This window comes from Myodes glareolus, chromosome 17 (genome assembly GCF_982192425.1).
Source record: "Myodes glareolus chromosome 17, mMyoGla1.1, whole genome shotgun sequence".
In the NCBI taxonomy this organism is placed as follows: Eukaryota; Metazoa; Chordata; class Mammalia; order Rodentia; family Cricetidae; genus Myodes; species Myodes glareolus.
In genome coordinates this window covers 4,216,535-4,231,590 of record NC_142042.1, presented here as the reverse complement: position 1 = coordinate 4,231,590, position 15,056 = coordinate 4,216,535, and the positions used below count along the sequence as shown (strand labels likewise).

General features: G+C 39.1%; 1 protein-coding gene across 2 annotated transcripts in view; it reads right to left on the bottom strand.

The window, feature by feature from the left end:
- Positions 1 to 15,056, bottom strand: part of Tnni3k (TNNI3 interacting kinase) — a 279,530-nt gene that overhangs the window by 168,760 nt on the left and 95,714 nt on the right. For both annotated transcript variants that reach the window (XM_087897462.1, XM_048453518.3), the window contains 2 exons: positions 11,768 to 11,862; positions 10,994 to 11,143 (listed from right to left, as the gene is read on the bottom strand). In XM_087897462.1, coding sequence (XP_087753588.1) covers positions 10,994 to 11,143; positions 11,768 to 11,862 — 245 coding nt within the window. The remainder of the gene's footprint in view (positions 1 to 10,993; positions 11,144 to 11,767; positions 11,863 to 15,056) is intronic.

Sequence of the window (15,056 nt, the reverse complement as noted above, 5' to 3'; positions counted from 1 at the left end):
GACTACATTCATCCTTTGTTAGAGAGATGTTAAAATCCTGGGCTCTGAGCAGCAGGGCCACCTCTCAAGATTAGAATCAATTAACGTCAGCAGTCCTGGAGAATGGACCTTTATGGCATTTCAAATGCCTATTCAAACAAGAGGCCAGACTTTTACAACAACAAGAATCAGCGAAAGGAATTGCGGTTTCTCTAGATCAAATTCTAGGTGAAGGACTTTACTCTGATCCTCAGAAACAAGCTCTTTATGATGAAAACATTTTATCCATATGTGTCACAGCAGCTCTAAGGGCCTGGGACAGGGTTCAAGACTCAGGTCAGAGAGTAGAATCATATATCAGGGTAAAACAGGGTCAGAGAGAACCCTTTAGTGACTTTTTACAAAGACTAACTAAGGCTGTACAAATAGGGATACCTGATCCAGAAGAAAGAAATATAGTAATTGAGTCTTTGGCTTATGAGAATGCCAATGTAGAATGTAAAAGGATCCTGGGACCTTTAAAGATCAGATCAGTGCCTTTGGATGAATGGGTTTTACATACAATGAATGTTGATACATTTGATTATGGCAATGAAACATGGGTGCAAGAAGCAATTTCCAAAGGTAAAAGGAGATGCCAGATTACAAAATGCTTTCATTGTGGCAAAATGGGACATATGAAAAGGGACTGCAGACAATGGAATTCCAGGAATAATGCCTCTTCTAGGAATAACAGGAATAGGAGGACTCAGCCTTCAGGTTTATGTAGGAGATGTGGAAAGGGCAGGCATTGGACGAATGAGTGTAGGTCAACAAGAGATAAACAGGGCAACCTGTTGCCATCAGGAAACGCAATAGTGGGCCTCGCTCAGGCCCCCGTGGCAAATGTGGTCCAGTCATTTCCAATCACTGCAGAGAACATGCCTCTTCAGGGAAATTAGAATGCCCCATGCCTGCTGTTAAAAGCAGTAACAGCCTGAAGGATGAGTTAAATGTGGTAAATGAATCAAGAAATCTAAGAGGACAAAGTAAATGAATATTCTGGCAGACTTCTTTAAATGAACAAAGACCAGAGCTAAGAGTGTGTGTAAATGGCTAATTTATTACTGGCTTACTGGACACAGGTGCAGATGTAAGTATCATTACTCCAGAATCTTCGCATCCACATTGGCCTTTTCAGGAGGTAGATATTCAGTTCCTAGGAATTGAAACACTATCTCGAGTAAGACAAAGCATGAGATAGGTCAATTATATAGGTATAGATGGCCAAATAGGAAAACTAAGGCCATATGTAGCCAATATTGCAGTGAATTTATGGGGCCATGACCTATTGCAGCAATGGAATACCCAAATTAACATTCCTGCTGCTTCTAGAGCCTGTATTTCTGAGGAAAATATTACAAGATATTACAGATGGCGGAAACCGGCCAATAGAGCTGTACAGGAACACAACACAATTGATGGCCCCTCAGAGGTACCAACAGCCATGCCTCTACAATGGTTGACTGAGAAACCAATATGGACTAAACAATGGCCCTTAGCTGAGGAAAAGTTACAGGCTTTAGAACAGCTGGTACAAGAGCAATTAGATGCTCGACATATAAAAGAATCTACCAGCCCTTGGAATTCTCCTGTATTTGTTGTTAAGAAAAAATCCGGTAAATGGAGAATGGTGACAGATCTTAGAGCTGTCAACAAGGTTATTCAACCTATGGGTCCTCTGCAATCTGGAATTCCTCTGCCCTCCCTGTTACCAAAGGGATGGCCTCTTATACTTATTGATCTGAAAGATTGTTTCTTCACTATACCTTTACAAGAAAAAGATAGAGAAAAGTTTGCCTTCACAGTGCCTACTTATAATAACTCTCAGTCTGCAAGGAGGTACCAGTGGACTGTCCTCCCACAGGGAATGTTAAACTCTCCCACCCTGTGCCAATATTTTGTAAGCCAACCATTAAAAATTATACACAAACAATTTCCTAAGTCCATAATATACCACTATATGGATGATATCCTGATCTCTGATCAAAACAAAGATATCTTAGAAAGGCTGTTTGAAGAATTAAAAATAGTGTTACCTAAATGGGGATTGCAAATTGCTCCTGAAAAAATTCAGAGATGAGATTCTGTTAATTATTACGGTTATAAAATAGGTTTACAAAGAATTAAGACACAAAAGGCACAAATCAGGAGAGATGGGTTACAAACTCTTAATGACTTTCAAAGATTATTAGGAGACCTACGACCGGCTGTTGGGATAACACCTGATCTAATAATTCATTTGAACAAAACCTTGGATGGTGATAAAGACTTAAACAGTCCCAGAGAATTAACAGCTGAAGCAGAAAAAGAGCTGACAATGGTTGAAGAAAAGTTACAGGAGGCTCATGTGGACAGGGTAAATCCAAAGCTTAGTTGTATTCTCATTATATTGCCTTCCAGAATTTCTCCTACAGGAATCTTGATGCAAAGAGACAATATTATCTTGGAATGGATCTTTTTGTCACAAAAACCAAGTAAAAAATTAAAAACTTATGTGGAAAAAGTCTCTGAATTAATTATAAAATGAAAATTGAGACTTCGTCAATTAGCAGGTATAGACCCAGCAGAAATTATAGTGCCTTTCATTGCTGATGAGATAAAAAAAAAGTTGTAGGAAGACAATGAACCATGGCAAAGAGCTTGTGCTAATTTTTTGGGAGAAATCAATAACAATTACCCAAAAAGCAAGAGACTTAATTTTATAAAGAGAACTTCTTGGATCCTTCCTCGAATTGTCTGTGATGCTCCAATAACTGGAGCCGTACATTTTATACTGATGCTATTAAATCGGGGAAAGCAGGTTACAAATCAGAAGAATTTAGTAAAGTGGAACAAAGTCCTTATGATTCTGTCCAGAAGGCAGAATTATATGCCATTTTTATGGTGCTTAGGGATTTTAAAGGACCTCTTAATATAATTACTGACTCACAATATGCAGAAAGAGTTATCTTGCATATTGAAACTGCTGAATTTATACCTCATGATACAGAACTGACCTCATTGTTTATCCAGGTACAAGACATGATCAGGAACAGGCTTTGCCCTATGTATATAACACACATCCGATCCCATACGGGTCTTCCAGGTCCTCTAGCACAAGGTAATGCAGATATTGATCACTTATTGATTGGTAGTGTGCTGCAGGCATCTGAATTTCATAAAAAAACATCATGTCAATAGCAAAGGCTTGAAAAAAGAGTTTTCTATTACATGGCAACAATCTAAGGAGATTGTAAAGAAATGCCCTACTTGCTCTTTTCATAACCAAACACCATTGCCTGCAGGGACTAATCCAAAGGGTATTAAAAGGAATGAAATTTGGCAGATGGATGTGTTTCAATTTCTAGAATTTGGCAAATTAAAATATGTACATCACACCATTGACACGTACTCAGGTTTCCAATGGGCAACAGCTTTAAGTTCAGAAAAGGCTGATTCAGTAATCACTCATTTATTAGAAGTTATGGCAATCATGGGTATACCTACACAGATAAAGCCAGATAATGGTCCAGTTTATGTTTCTAGGAAAATGAAACGATTTTTTTTGCTTATTGTAATATTAAGCATGTTACAGGTATACCATACAATCCTACAGGTCAAGCAGTTATAGAAAGATCAAATCGAACTATAAAAGATATGTTGAACAAACAGAAAGGGGTGGAAAATACCCCCAGGAATAGGTTACATAATGCTTTATTAACTTTAAATTTTCTCAACGCTGATGAGAAGGGGACAACGGCTGCAGAAAGATATTGGATATTGGAAAAGTCTGCTGAATTAAATCAGCTAATTTATTTCAAGGATGTGCTGACCTCACAGTGGAAGCCAGGTGCTGCGTTGGGGAAGGGGTTTTGCTCTTGTTTCCACAGGAGAGGAAAAATTGTGGATACCATCAAAATTAATAAAGTTTCGGTTTGAAAAGGACAAGCCTCTTAGAAGAGATAAATGATAACTCACTTACAAAGATAATAATCACACCAAAGGTAAGAGAAATATAGAAGTAGGGGGCAGGGTTCTCTTCTTGTCTTCACAGGAGAACGCTCATTTTCAAAGGATCCAAGGGACGCTGGATAATTGAATATAGAAACCACCTATGACTCAAAGAGGATCAACAATGAATCCAAATAGTTTAGGTAAGTATTACTATTTTTTTAATATGTACTAATGTGCATTTATTTATAAATACGTAGAGCTGGTTTTGGAGTTGGACAATGGCTCAGTCCCTCTTCATTTCCAAGTCTGTTGATAAGAGATATCCCAGAGTTTCTGTCTCATGTCCAGAGCCAAGATACGGGACAGAATAACTATAATTGATAAATTTTCTTTGCCTTTCCCCAAATCTGTTTTTATCTTTATTAATATATGTATATATATATGTATATATATATATGTCTGTATATGTCTTCGTAGATAATGTTTAACTTTCCCATGACAAACAATAAATTTTCCTGCAGTAATCTTTAAAGCTTCTAGGATGAAGATGGGGCCCCACAACACCAACTCCACCTGGTTACTATGAAATCATAATGTTGATAACACTATTTTTTAGACCTGTTTTTTGGTATCAGCTACACAAAACAGTTCCGGATGATGCACAATATTTGACAACACTCTGGCCAGACCTCCTCAAACTACTCAGAAACTATTTACAACTTTCTCACACCAAATGTTTATATGGGAATTTTACCATCAATTATTTTCACAGGACCCCCTAAGAGAAACGTCGCCCCCAAGACAGCTGGAAGCTTCTACCTCTATTTGTATATATATGCATATATATATATATACACACACATATATATTTACATTCATACCTCTGATTAAGATATTTATGTAATGATATACATTGTTTACATTTGGAGGTCATTGTCCTCACTCATTGCACAGTTGTTCATTCTCTTAGTCTTCAAGTTAGATAGATAGAAATCCATAGTCATATATGTTTATTATATTTATATTTAGGCTAATCAGGTTATTTAGGTGCATAAAGACCATACTTAATATAGATAGTATAATCTTCAACCTCTTCGAAGGCTGTTTCTGTCATTACTCACATATTTTTGGAAGTCACTTTCTTGCCCTTCCTGCTTACACAGGTAATATTATTTCTTTCCCAGGTCTTTGTGGGAGTTGAAGATGAGATAGTTATAGTTATAATTTTTTGTTTACCTGACACAAAATTCAAGTTATGATAGAAAATAGGTTAGGTAGAAGACTTTGGACTCACCAAAATAGAATTGATATGGAGGATTTTCTGTAGTAGGAGGCAACTTGTTCATTTCCTGGCCACCCAGACTCCCAAAATAATCACACAGAAACTATATTATTTAAATTCACTGCTTTACCAATCACTTAAGTGTATTGCTAGTTAGCTTTTATATCTTTGGTTAACCCATTCTTATTAATCTGTGTGTCACCACATGACTGCAGCTTACATGGTAAAGTTCTGTATGGCATCTGTCTCTTGTGGGGCTACAAGGCTTCTCTTTGAATCCACCTACCCTCTCTATGTATCTCTTTCAACCTCACTTTACTCTGTTAAGCTATTGGCCAAAAGCATCTTCTTTATTCATTAACCAATAAAATCAATACAGGGTATTGCAGGACTTTCCACACCATTTTTCTCTGAATTTGTCAAATGTAAATGGACTGGACATTGTTGACATGTTTATTGTCTGTATATATTGTACATAGCCATTGTACTAATATAGTTTTCTTATTTAGTTATATATAGCCTTCCTATTTTTTTAGACAAAAAGGGGAAATATAGTGGCATATCAAATGTAGTTTAATAAATAAAGACTGGTGCTGTTGGAGCTTCTTCAGCCAACAGCCTTTAAAATACCAGCCCACTTGGGTGTGGTCTCTTATACTATAATTGCTTGCTCTCTCTGTCTTGATTCTGGCTGCTGGATTCGGTTCCTGTTCCTCATTTGTGCAGAGGACTGTGATCTAGGACTGTGATGTGTGACTCTATCCCTTAATAAATAACCCTTTATTATACATAATTATGAACTAGTGTGGGATTATTTTGTAACTTCCTTCATTATTTGGGGCCTTACTTTTTGTGGCATGAATTTATGAAAAAGTATTTTCCTGAGGCTGATTAGTTACCAATTCAGGGCAGGGCTGGGATTGGAATCCAGTTCTAGGAATTGGAACCCAAACCTAGTTATCTGGGTTCAAGAGAAAAACTAACACTCCCATGTATCCCAGCTTAGATTCCAAGATGGAAAATACACCTAGAGTCTGGATACTGTATGTTATTGTGTTGTCTTTGAATTGTTTGAATGCTAAGGAAGGAGCAATAGCTTTTAAAAGACATTTGATTATAAATGCTACTGGATTAATCCAACATATATATTTTGAAAATGCCTTGACTTCAAAATTTAAGTCAAAAGATATTGTACTTTGGGGAAGAGGCTTTTGTTTCCACAGGAAATGAGAAGCTGTAGATTCATTTTGTGTTAAGAAAAATCAGGTTTGATCAAGGAAGACCACTGAAAAATCTCCAATAGGAGTAGATGGCTCAGATGATACAACATTTCAGAGGATCTCTGTTGGAGTTTCCTCTGAGTTCTACATCCAGAATGGATTCAAGACTGATGGCTGAGATGGTTAAGCCTCACAGAATATTCCAGTCAGGACTTGACCACAATCCTAAATTTTCTTTAGGTCCCAATAATATTATCTGTGCCCCCAGTCAGCAGAAGTAGCCTGGAAAACTGTGCCCACATTCTCACCCAAAATTGATAATGGATATTTTTCTTTATTTAGAGTGTTAGTTACAAGTTGTTATGGATAATGTGTAGGAAAAAAGTTAAACAAAAGAGATTAGATTCAGAATTCTTGTTTTGAAAAAAAAAGGGTGGGTCAGTGCTGTGGGATAATGATATTTTATACTGTAAAGATCTGTCAGTTGTATTGGTTTAATAAATTGCTGATTGACCATTGGCCAGACAGGAAGTATAGGCAGGGCCACCAGAACAGGAGAATTCTGGGAAGAGGAAAGGTTCAGTCTGCAGACCTCACCCAGACACAGAGGAAGCAAGATGAGAAGGCCTCACTGATAAAAGTTACCAGGCCACGTGGCTAACACAGACGAGAATTATGGGTTAATGTAAGGTAGAAGAGTTAGTAAGAAACCTGAGCTAATAGGTCAGCCAGTTTATAATTAATATAGACCTCTGTGTGTTTCTTTGGGACTGAACAGCTGTGGGAATGGGCAGGACAGAAACCTCTGTCAACACCTGACAAACCAGAATGGATCTGTTTCTAAACCTTCTGTCCTGTGGGAAAGAATTTTGCATAGGTCTCACTGTTGCCTCAAGTTTGCATTGCTTGCAAAAGAATACTTTTTGAAAGTCATAATTAATTTGGTGAGTGCCTCTCCAAGGGATGAAAGAAAGCATCTCTCTTTGGAAAACAACCAGAAGCTTTGTCCTGCTGACAGCGCTAACAAGACCATTTCAGTCTTCACAGAGCACATGTAAACAATGCCCCCAGAAAACAGCAACAATGTCATCTTGCTGGTCTGACTTGCTCTGCCCCAGAACATATGCAAACCATTCATCTGTCTCCTGAACACTAACATTCCGTTTGGTAACATCCACAGTAATTACGGAAATCCATGCTGGTTCCTGGTACGTTAGTTGGACAGATAGAGGCGACAGATAGGACCGGTTGTGAAGAGATGAGTGGGCAGGCCCACGGAACTCCAGGGTTTCTGCCATAAAAAAGTCTCAGGAGCTGTGCAATGATTTATTGTTTTGTAAGGAGGAGATTCAAACAGAAACTAAAATAGATAAAGCCAGATTTCGACTATCACTCTCGATCAACTGAAAACAAACAAAGTCAGGCCCAGTGAAGAGAGAGCTTCAACAGCAATTCCAGAGCTGCCTTCTGGAAGACAAATGCTTGCTAATCACTCCTCCCCTGAAACTCACAGCCCTCGAGAAAGGCTGTCTGACAGTTCATGAACAAACATGATCCGCTGAGCAACAGGAACCCAGCGAGGGCCCCAAGATTCAGGCTGCAGAATATTCCCCAACTGATGCTTAAAGAGGGAACAACTTAGAGCCTTTTAGTGCAAAGCACAAGGCCACGATACTTTCCAGAAGTTCATTCATGTCCATCAAAGCACACACACTGCACACTCTAAGTGAGTTTCATAGCATGGTATTCTTAAAACCTCTAAGCACATTTCAAGGATAGTAGAATATCTAAATGAGTTGTGATGCTGCCTCAAACACCGCACTAGGCAGTGATCTAAATGGATGGGCTACAGCTGCTGGTAAAGAGATGGGTTGATCTTGCAAATCGTTGACTAACAAACACCAGGTGTAGTGGAATATACCATAATACTCCAGTCCATAAATCAGAACAAGAGGCTGTAGCGTACTTCTCAGAGAAGGGATTGGAAGAGAAGGTCAGTAGCGTTTCTGGGGTTTGAGAGCTGGTACATTTTTCATCTGGGTTCTGGATGGGTGGAAGGATTCATTTAGCTGTGTGGATGGGACTTGTGCAAGAATCTATGATGTTACCTGTTTCATCACTGGTTTATTGACTCGCCTATCTGAAAGTGATCCTGATAATTTTCACTATCAATCTTCAGAGCTCTGGGGCTTTATCTGTCTTTCTGTGTCTGAGCTTGCAGTACTTACCTGCTCCCATCCTTCAAACTTCCTGTCTCATTTTGCTAATGGACCTTACCCTATTTCAGGCACAAAAACCTTTTAGATCAACTCGGCAGGCTGAGAAAGCCTACAGCTTGGTAATTTTGCTTGTCAGGATGATGTTTGAGGATTCTCACATTAAAAATGAGAAACCTATCTTTATATATACTTCAAACACCCAAAAAATGCAAAGAAGAAACAAGAATAGGAAGATCAAACAGGAAGGGGGATGGAAGAGAAGGATGAAGAAGGGAATATAAGGGGGGACAGCTAAAATTAAAGGCGTGAGAAAAACCATACAGAAATCTACTATGTGTACGCTTTCTAAAATATCTACATATATGGAAGAATCTAAGTTAGGTCACCAAATAATAGGGGGAAATGACCTAAATAGACATCTAATGGCACCAAGCGAAATCTCTGGTGTCAGGAACTGGTTACAGCTTGTTGAGTGGTTGGTCAAAGGGGTTCCATGGAAACCCCCAAATATCACATCTTATTGTCAAGGTTACTGTTTTTTTTTCATAACATAGTGGTAAGGCCTTATGGCTGCAGATAATACTTACTTATGCAATCCAAATAGAAACATTAAGCTTTTGTCCAACTAGAAGTTTCACATTTCTGACTAGTACCCATGGTGCTTTAAGGAGGAGGCAGCTAATCACCAATTCCCTAAGCTACAAACACTGTGACCTGTATCAGTGACTTGTCTGCAAGATAAATTGGTCTCATCATAGTACAAATGTTAAGATAGTGACCACCACTTTTTAGTTGGATTTAAGGCTCATTCCATGAAATGGAACCCATACCTGACACTGCTTTAGTGACCAAAGAACCTGATGCTAGATAGGTCCTGGGCCTATGGGGAAGCCTACTACTGTCATTACTTCTAATGACATACGGTTAGACACATAAATCAGTGCCTTTTACTATTCACAGAGAATCCTCTTGGTGCATAAGATTGAAATTAACATGCACCCACAACTGGACGTTGTGCAGAGAGTGAGAGATTTGAGCTCTCAGCCCTAAATGGAATGTCTTTGTCAAACCCCTCCCTTCAGACCCTAACCACCTATACAGAAGGAGAAGAAAGATTGCAAGATCCAGAGGTGATAGGTGATTATAAGAAAGCAGGGTATTCCAGACACACATATGCACTCAGAGATTAGGGCAGCTCACACGAGACCTGCACAGGTTCAAGCTAGACAAGTTCACAGCCCTGAGAGGAGGAGGTGGACATGGGCTTACATCCCTCACCAAGAAGCTATGTGCAACTGATACACAGTTGGAGAGGGGAAGTAGATTTTTCTTCTCCACTTGAGAAATTGGGTATATCAACCACATTCAGGACAGGCCTTATGACACTTACTACCCACCTCTGTGTATAACCTGAATCCTTGAAACTACGAAGCAAACCCTTTTGATGAGTGTGAATAGCCCGTTGGCTTCAACCACCCCACAGGCCGGGTGTGGCATCACATCACACTGGAGCCCTACAACAGAGGTGCCCTTGCACAGCTGTAAGCAGCCTGACAGATGTCCCCATCAATGCATTTGGAAAATGGTGCAGTTACAACTTTATTTTGTCCTGTGTCTACAAAAACAAAAACAAAAACAAAAACAAAAAAAAACCTTGATGACAACTATTACCACATTGGAATATGGTATTTGGGATAAAATAAATCTGTGTTTCTAGGTCATGGCAATTCAGTTTGGTTCTGGAATAAATTCTCTTATTCCCTTTAATGTGAGAACTGTGTGTTTTGTGTATTTTCTTCCTTGCTTTACTATAACACTGATGTTCTTAGTAGGGTTTAAACTGACAAATGTTCCTCCCTGCTCTGTATATATGTGTGTGTTTCTTCTGGCTTTTATGTCCTAGAAGAAATGTTGATATAGATCCGAATTTTCAGATATGTGTGAGTGTATACATATATATGTACGTACGTACGTATGTATGTATGTACGTGCGTACGTACGTATGTATGTACATAAAACACAGCTGTAAGACTACTTTGCTGTGGTCACCTTTCTCAGTCCTCTTTGTCTGGAGCCTAGAATTTCAGTAGACCTGTTTCTTTTCATTGTCGATGCATCAGCTCATTTGCAGCCCAGAAGTTTCTTTCTCTAATAATGGTCTGTTGGACTCTTTGATCCAAGTCCCCAGAGCTTTGCACACAATCTACAGAGGAAGTGGGAGGCTCAGTCATGTAAGCAAAGGGATTATTGATGCACTGGCATAATCTATGCACACAGCTCAATGTGTCACTGCAGAGATGCGATGATTAAAAACATACCTTTTTCATAAGCCCACATCAAACACGTTTGCTCATCTTTTTCACCACTAGACCTGCTGGGATCACAAGCAACTAGATTCATATCTGCGCCATTATCCAGTAGGAACTGAACCAGGCGAATGTGGCCATGGTAGCAAGCAGAGTGCAGTCCTGTGAGGGGAAAGAACAAAAGGAAGGGAAGAAGAAAGAAGAAAAAGGTGCTTTAATGCCGGAAGAGTCATCCCTCCTACAAACAGAGTCGTTTCCAGAAATATAAAGCCATACTTGATGTGTGATGAGGAATTATTTTTTTAATTTTTATTATTGAAAAAACAAGTGATATATTCAACAACAGAGGAATTGTAGTAAGGCAACCTTCTATACTGACTATATTTGCTCAGATTGTGCTTTTATTTTTTATTACTATTTCTACAGTCATGGTTAATAACAAATATTATTGCTTTTACAAAATAAAAAAAAATAATCAAGAGCTCAGTCAGTATTTTTCTTGTGCACCACACTAAGGGCAGAGAGATGTCACCAACCTGTCATGATACAGGGAACACAGGGCACAAAGAATGTATGTAGATTTTTAAACCAACAATGGAATTGAAAAAACACTCAACCTGATATTTGCTATTGGCATTTACCATTAATTCTAAATGATTCTAATTGATAACAATAACTTGTCCCCGGGGACTTGGCCATCCTAGGTATACTGCTCCCCCTTGGCTCAACACTGTTCTTGATAATGGACAGGTTTGTGTAGACATGATATTCTTGGCACAGTCTTACCTGTGTGTCCATCTCTTCCTCGGTGATTGATGTTCACAGCATTCTGATCAAGAAGAAATTTGACCAGGTCAATGTTCTTGCCATAGGTACAAGCACTGCAGAAGGACAAAATATGAAAGACAAAAGGTTCTTATGTACTGAGTCATGTCCCTGAGGAAGCCCTAAGTCCCAGGATTTCAGTGTGCACTGTTATTTAGAGATACTGTCTTCCAAGATGTAGTTGAAGTACAGCGGGATCCTTAGAATCTAATACAATAAGATTGGCATTCTTATGGGAAATGGAACTTGGGACAAAGATTACACAAGCAGAAGTCTGGACACAGGTATATAGAGAGAGGTTGACCCCCTGCAATCTAGTAGATCCGAAAGTGTGAAATGAACCATAGCATACGTCACCCAGGGTGCTTGCTATATGCTAATATGAGAAGCATAACAAATATATAAACATGGCTAATCCAGGCCAGTCCAGATACTGGTGTGTGTAGAAAACTAGCAAAGAGACAGGCATGGAAGAGGGGGAAGAGAGAAGGAAGAGGTGACAGAACTCCTGTAAACACCACTTAACAATTGGAGGAAAGCAAAGGAGCAGGTGGAATTCCTAGAGTGTTGGTCAAGTGTTCCCCATGTGGTCAGTTCACCTTCACTCTAGGCAATACATGCAAGACAATCAAGTGCGTATTCCAGGCAGCTCCAGATAACTTTTCTCAAACTGAGGCAACCATCTGAAATTCATCTCCAGGAAAATGATTCTGTATCTCTTAAGGGCTCTGACGCTACAGAGTAAGTGCTCCAGGTTGTTACTGTTCTAGGGATCGAGTCCACACACTAGCTGGGAATGTGCTCTGACGGCTGAGCTTGAGTTTCCATTTGTCCCTCTCCCCTTGTCTCTTGCTGCTCAGATTTCAAATGAATCCATGCTATGGGGTCATAACACAAACCTCGGAACACAGCCATGATCATTTCTCTCTAGCTGCAGAGAACACTGGCATATTTAAGGACCCAAAAGAACTAAGATGTTTTTTATTCTTTTCTCATATATTACACCCCAACCATAGTTTCCCCTTTCTCACCTTCCTTCCTTTACTGAAATCTCTTACCCTCAGCTCTCCTCTCCCTCAGACCTTATACCACTCCATCTCTCCTCAGAAAAGAGCAGGCCTTCCAGGGACATCAAACAAACATGGTGTAACAAGCTACAACAAGATCAGACACATATGATCATATCAAGACTGGATCAGACAACCCAGAAGAGGGAAAAGTTTCCCTAAAGCAGACAAAAGAGTCAGAGCCTTGATACCACTGTTAGGAATCCCACAAAAACCACTAAGCTACATAGTCATAACATATGCAGAGGACATAGGTCAAACCCCTACAAACTCCCTCATATCCGGAGACTCCATGAGTTCTGCTCAGGTAATTTTGTGATTCCTTTTATTGTGGTGCCCCCTCGACCCCAAGGGTTCCTCTGATCCTACCTTCCCCTCCTCTGCGGGACTCCTGGAGCGCCACCTAGTGTTTGACTGTGGGGCTCTGCACCTGTTCCCATCAGCTGCTGCATAAAGACTCTCTGGTCTCTTTGATGATAGTTCTCTAGGCTCAGGTCACAGAACACTCTACAGGCAGGACAAACTGTAGGTTGAAGATCTTGTGGCTGAGTTGGTGTCCCAATAACTCCACTTAAGGCCTTGCCTGGTTACAGAAGATGGCCCATTCAGGCTTTGTGTTCCCCATTACTAGGAGTCTTCGCTAGAGTTACTCTGCAGATTCTATGGCTTTTCCATTGCACTAGGTTTCTGCCTTGCTCCTGAAATACCTCAAGATTCCAGGAATTTCTCTCAATATTTTGGAGAAAGGGGGGATCATTTGATTCCTGCTGTTTAAAACCATACCTGCTTCCAGTTCACCCACAAAATCTATTCTATTTCCCCTTTCCAGGGAGATCCTTGGATTCCCCCTTTAGCCCTCCTGTTACTTAGCTTTTCAGGGACCCTTGGGTCATATGATTATCTTTTATTTTACACTTAATACCCACTCATTATTGAGTAAATATTATATTTGCCTTTCTGGGTCTAGGTTACCTCACTCAGTATAATTTTTTTCTAGTTCCATATATGTACTGCAAATTTCATGATGCCGTGGTTTTAACAGCAGAATAATACTCCATTATGTAAATATATCACATTTTCTTTATCCATTTTTTTTGATGAGAGGCATCTAAGTTGTTTTCATTTCAGTTTCTAGCTACTATGAATCAAGTTCCTATGAACATAGTTAAGTAAGTGTCCTTGTGAGAGGATGGACCGTTCTTTGGGTATATGCCTAGGGGTGGTACAGCTGGCTCTCAAGGTAGATAGATTCTCAATTTTCTGAGAAACTGCCATACTGATTTCAAATCAAACTAAATGGAGAGAAACTGAAAGCAATTCCACTAAAGTCAGGGACAAGACAAGGCTGTCTACTCTCTCCATAGCTCTTCAAGATAGCACTTGAAGTTCTAGCTAGTGTAATAAGACAACTAAAGGTGATCAATGGGATACAAATTGGAAAGGAAGAAGTCAAAGTATTATTATTAACAGAGGATAAGATGTAATACATAATTATCCCCAAAAATTCTACCAGAGAGCACCTACAGCTGATAAACACCTTTAGCAACATGTCTGGATACAAGATCAATTTAAAAAATTTAAAAAACCCATTTCCCATAGCCCCCTTGTATACTAATGACAAATTAACTGAGAATGAAATCAGGGAGACAACACCCCTCGCAATAACAACAAATATTATAAAGTATCTTAGGGCATCCCCAATCAAGCATGTGAAAGACATGCATGATAAAAACTTCAAATCTTTGAAGAAGGAAATTGAAGAAGATAACAGAAAATTAAAAGGTCTCCTAGAACATGTATCGGTCGAATTAATATAGTAAAAATGACTATCCTACCAAAAGCAGGCTACAGATTCAGTGCAATCCCCATCAAAATTCCAATAAAATTCTTTACAGATCTTGAAATAACAATAATTAACTTCATAAAGAAAAACAGAAATACCCAGGATATCTAAAAGCAATCCTGCATAGTAAAAGAATTTCTGGAGGTATCATCATCCCTGACTTCAAGTTTTCCTACAGAGCTGTAGTAATAAAAGCTGTATTGTACTGACATAAAAAAGACACATTGATCAATAGAATTTAATCGAAGATCAGACAAAAATCCACATACCTATGGACACCTTACTTTTTGGAACAAATACAAAAATAGACAATAGAAAAAAAAGAAGCCATCTTCAACAA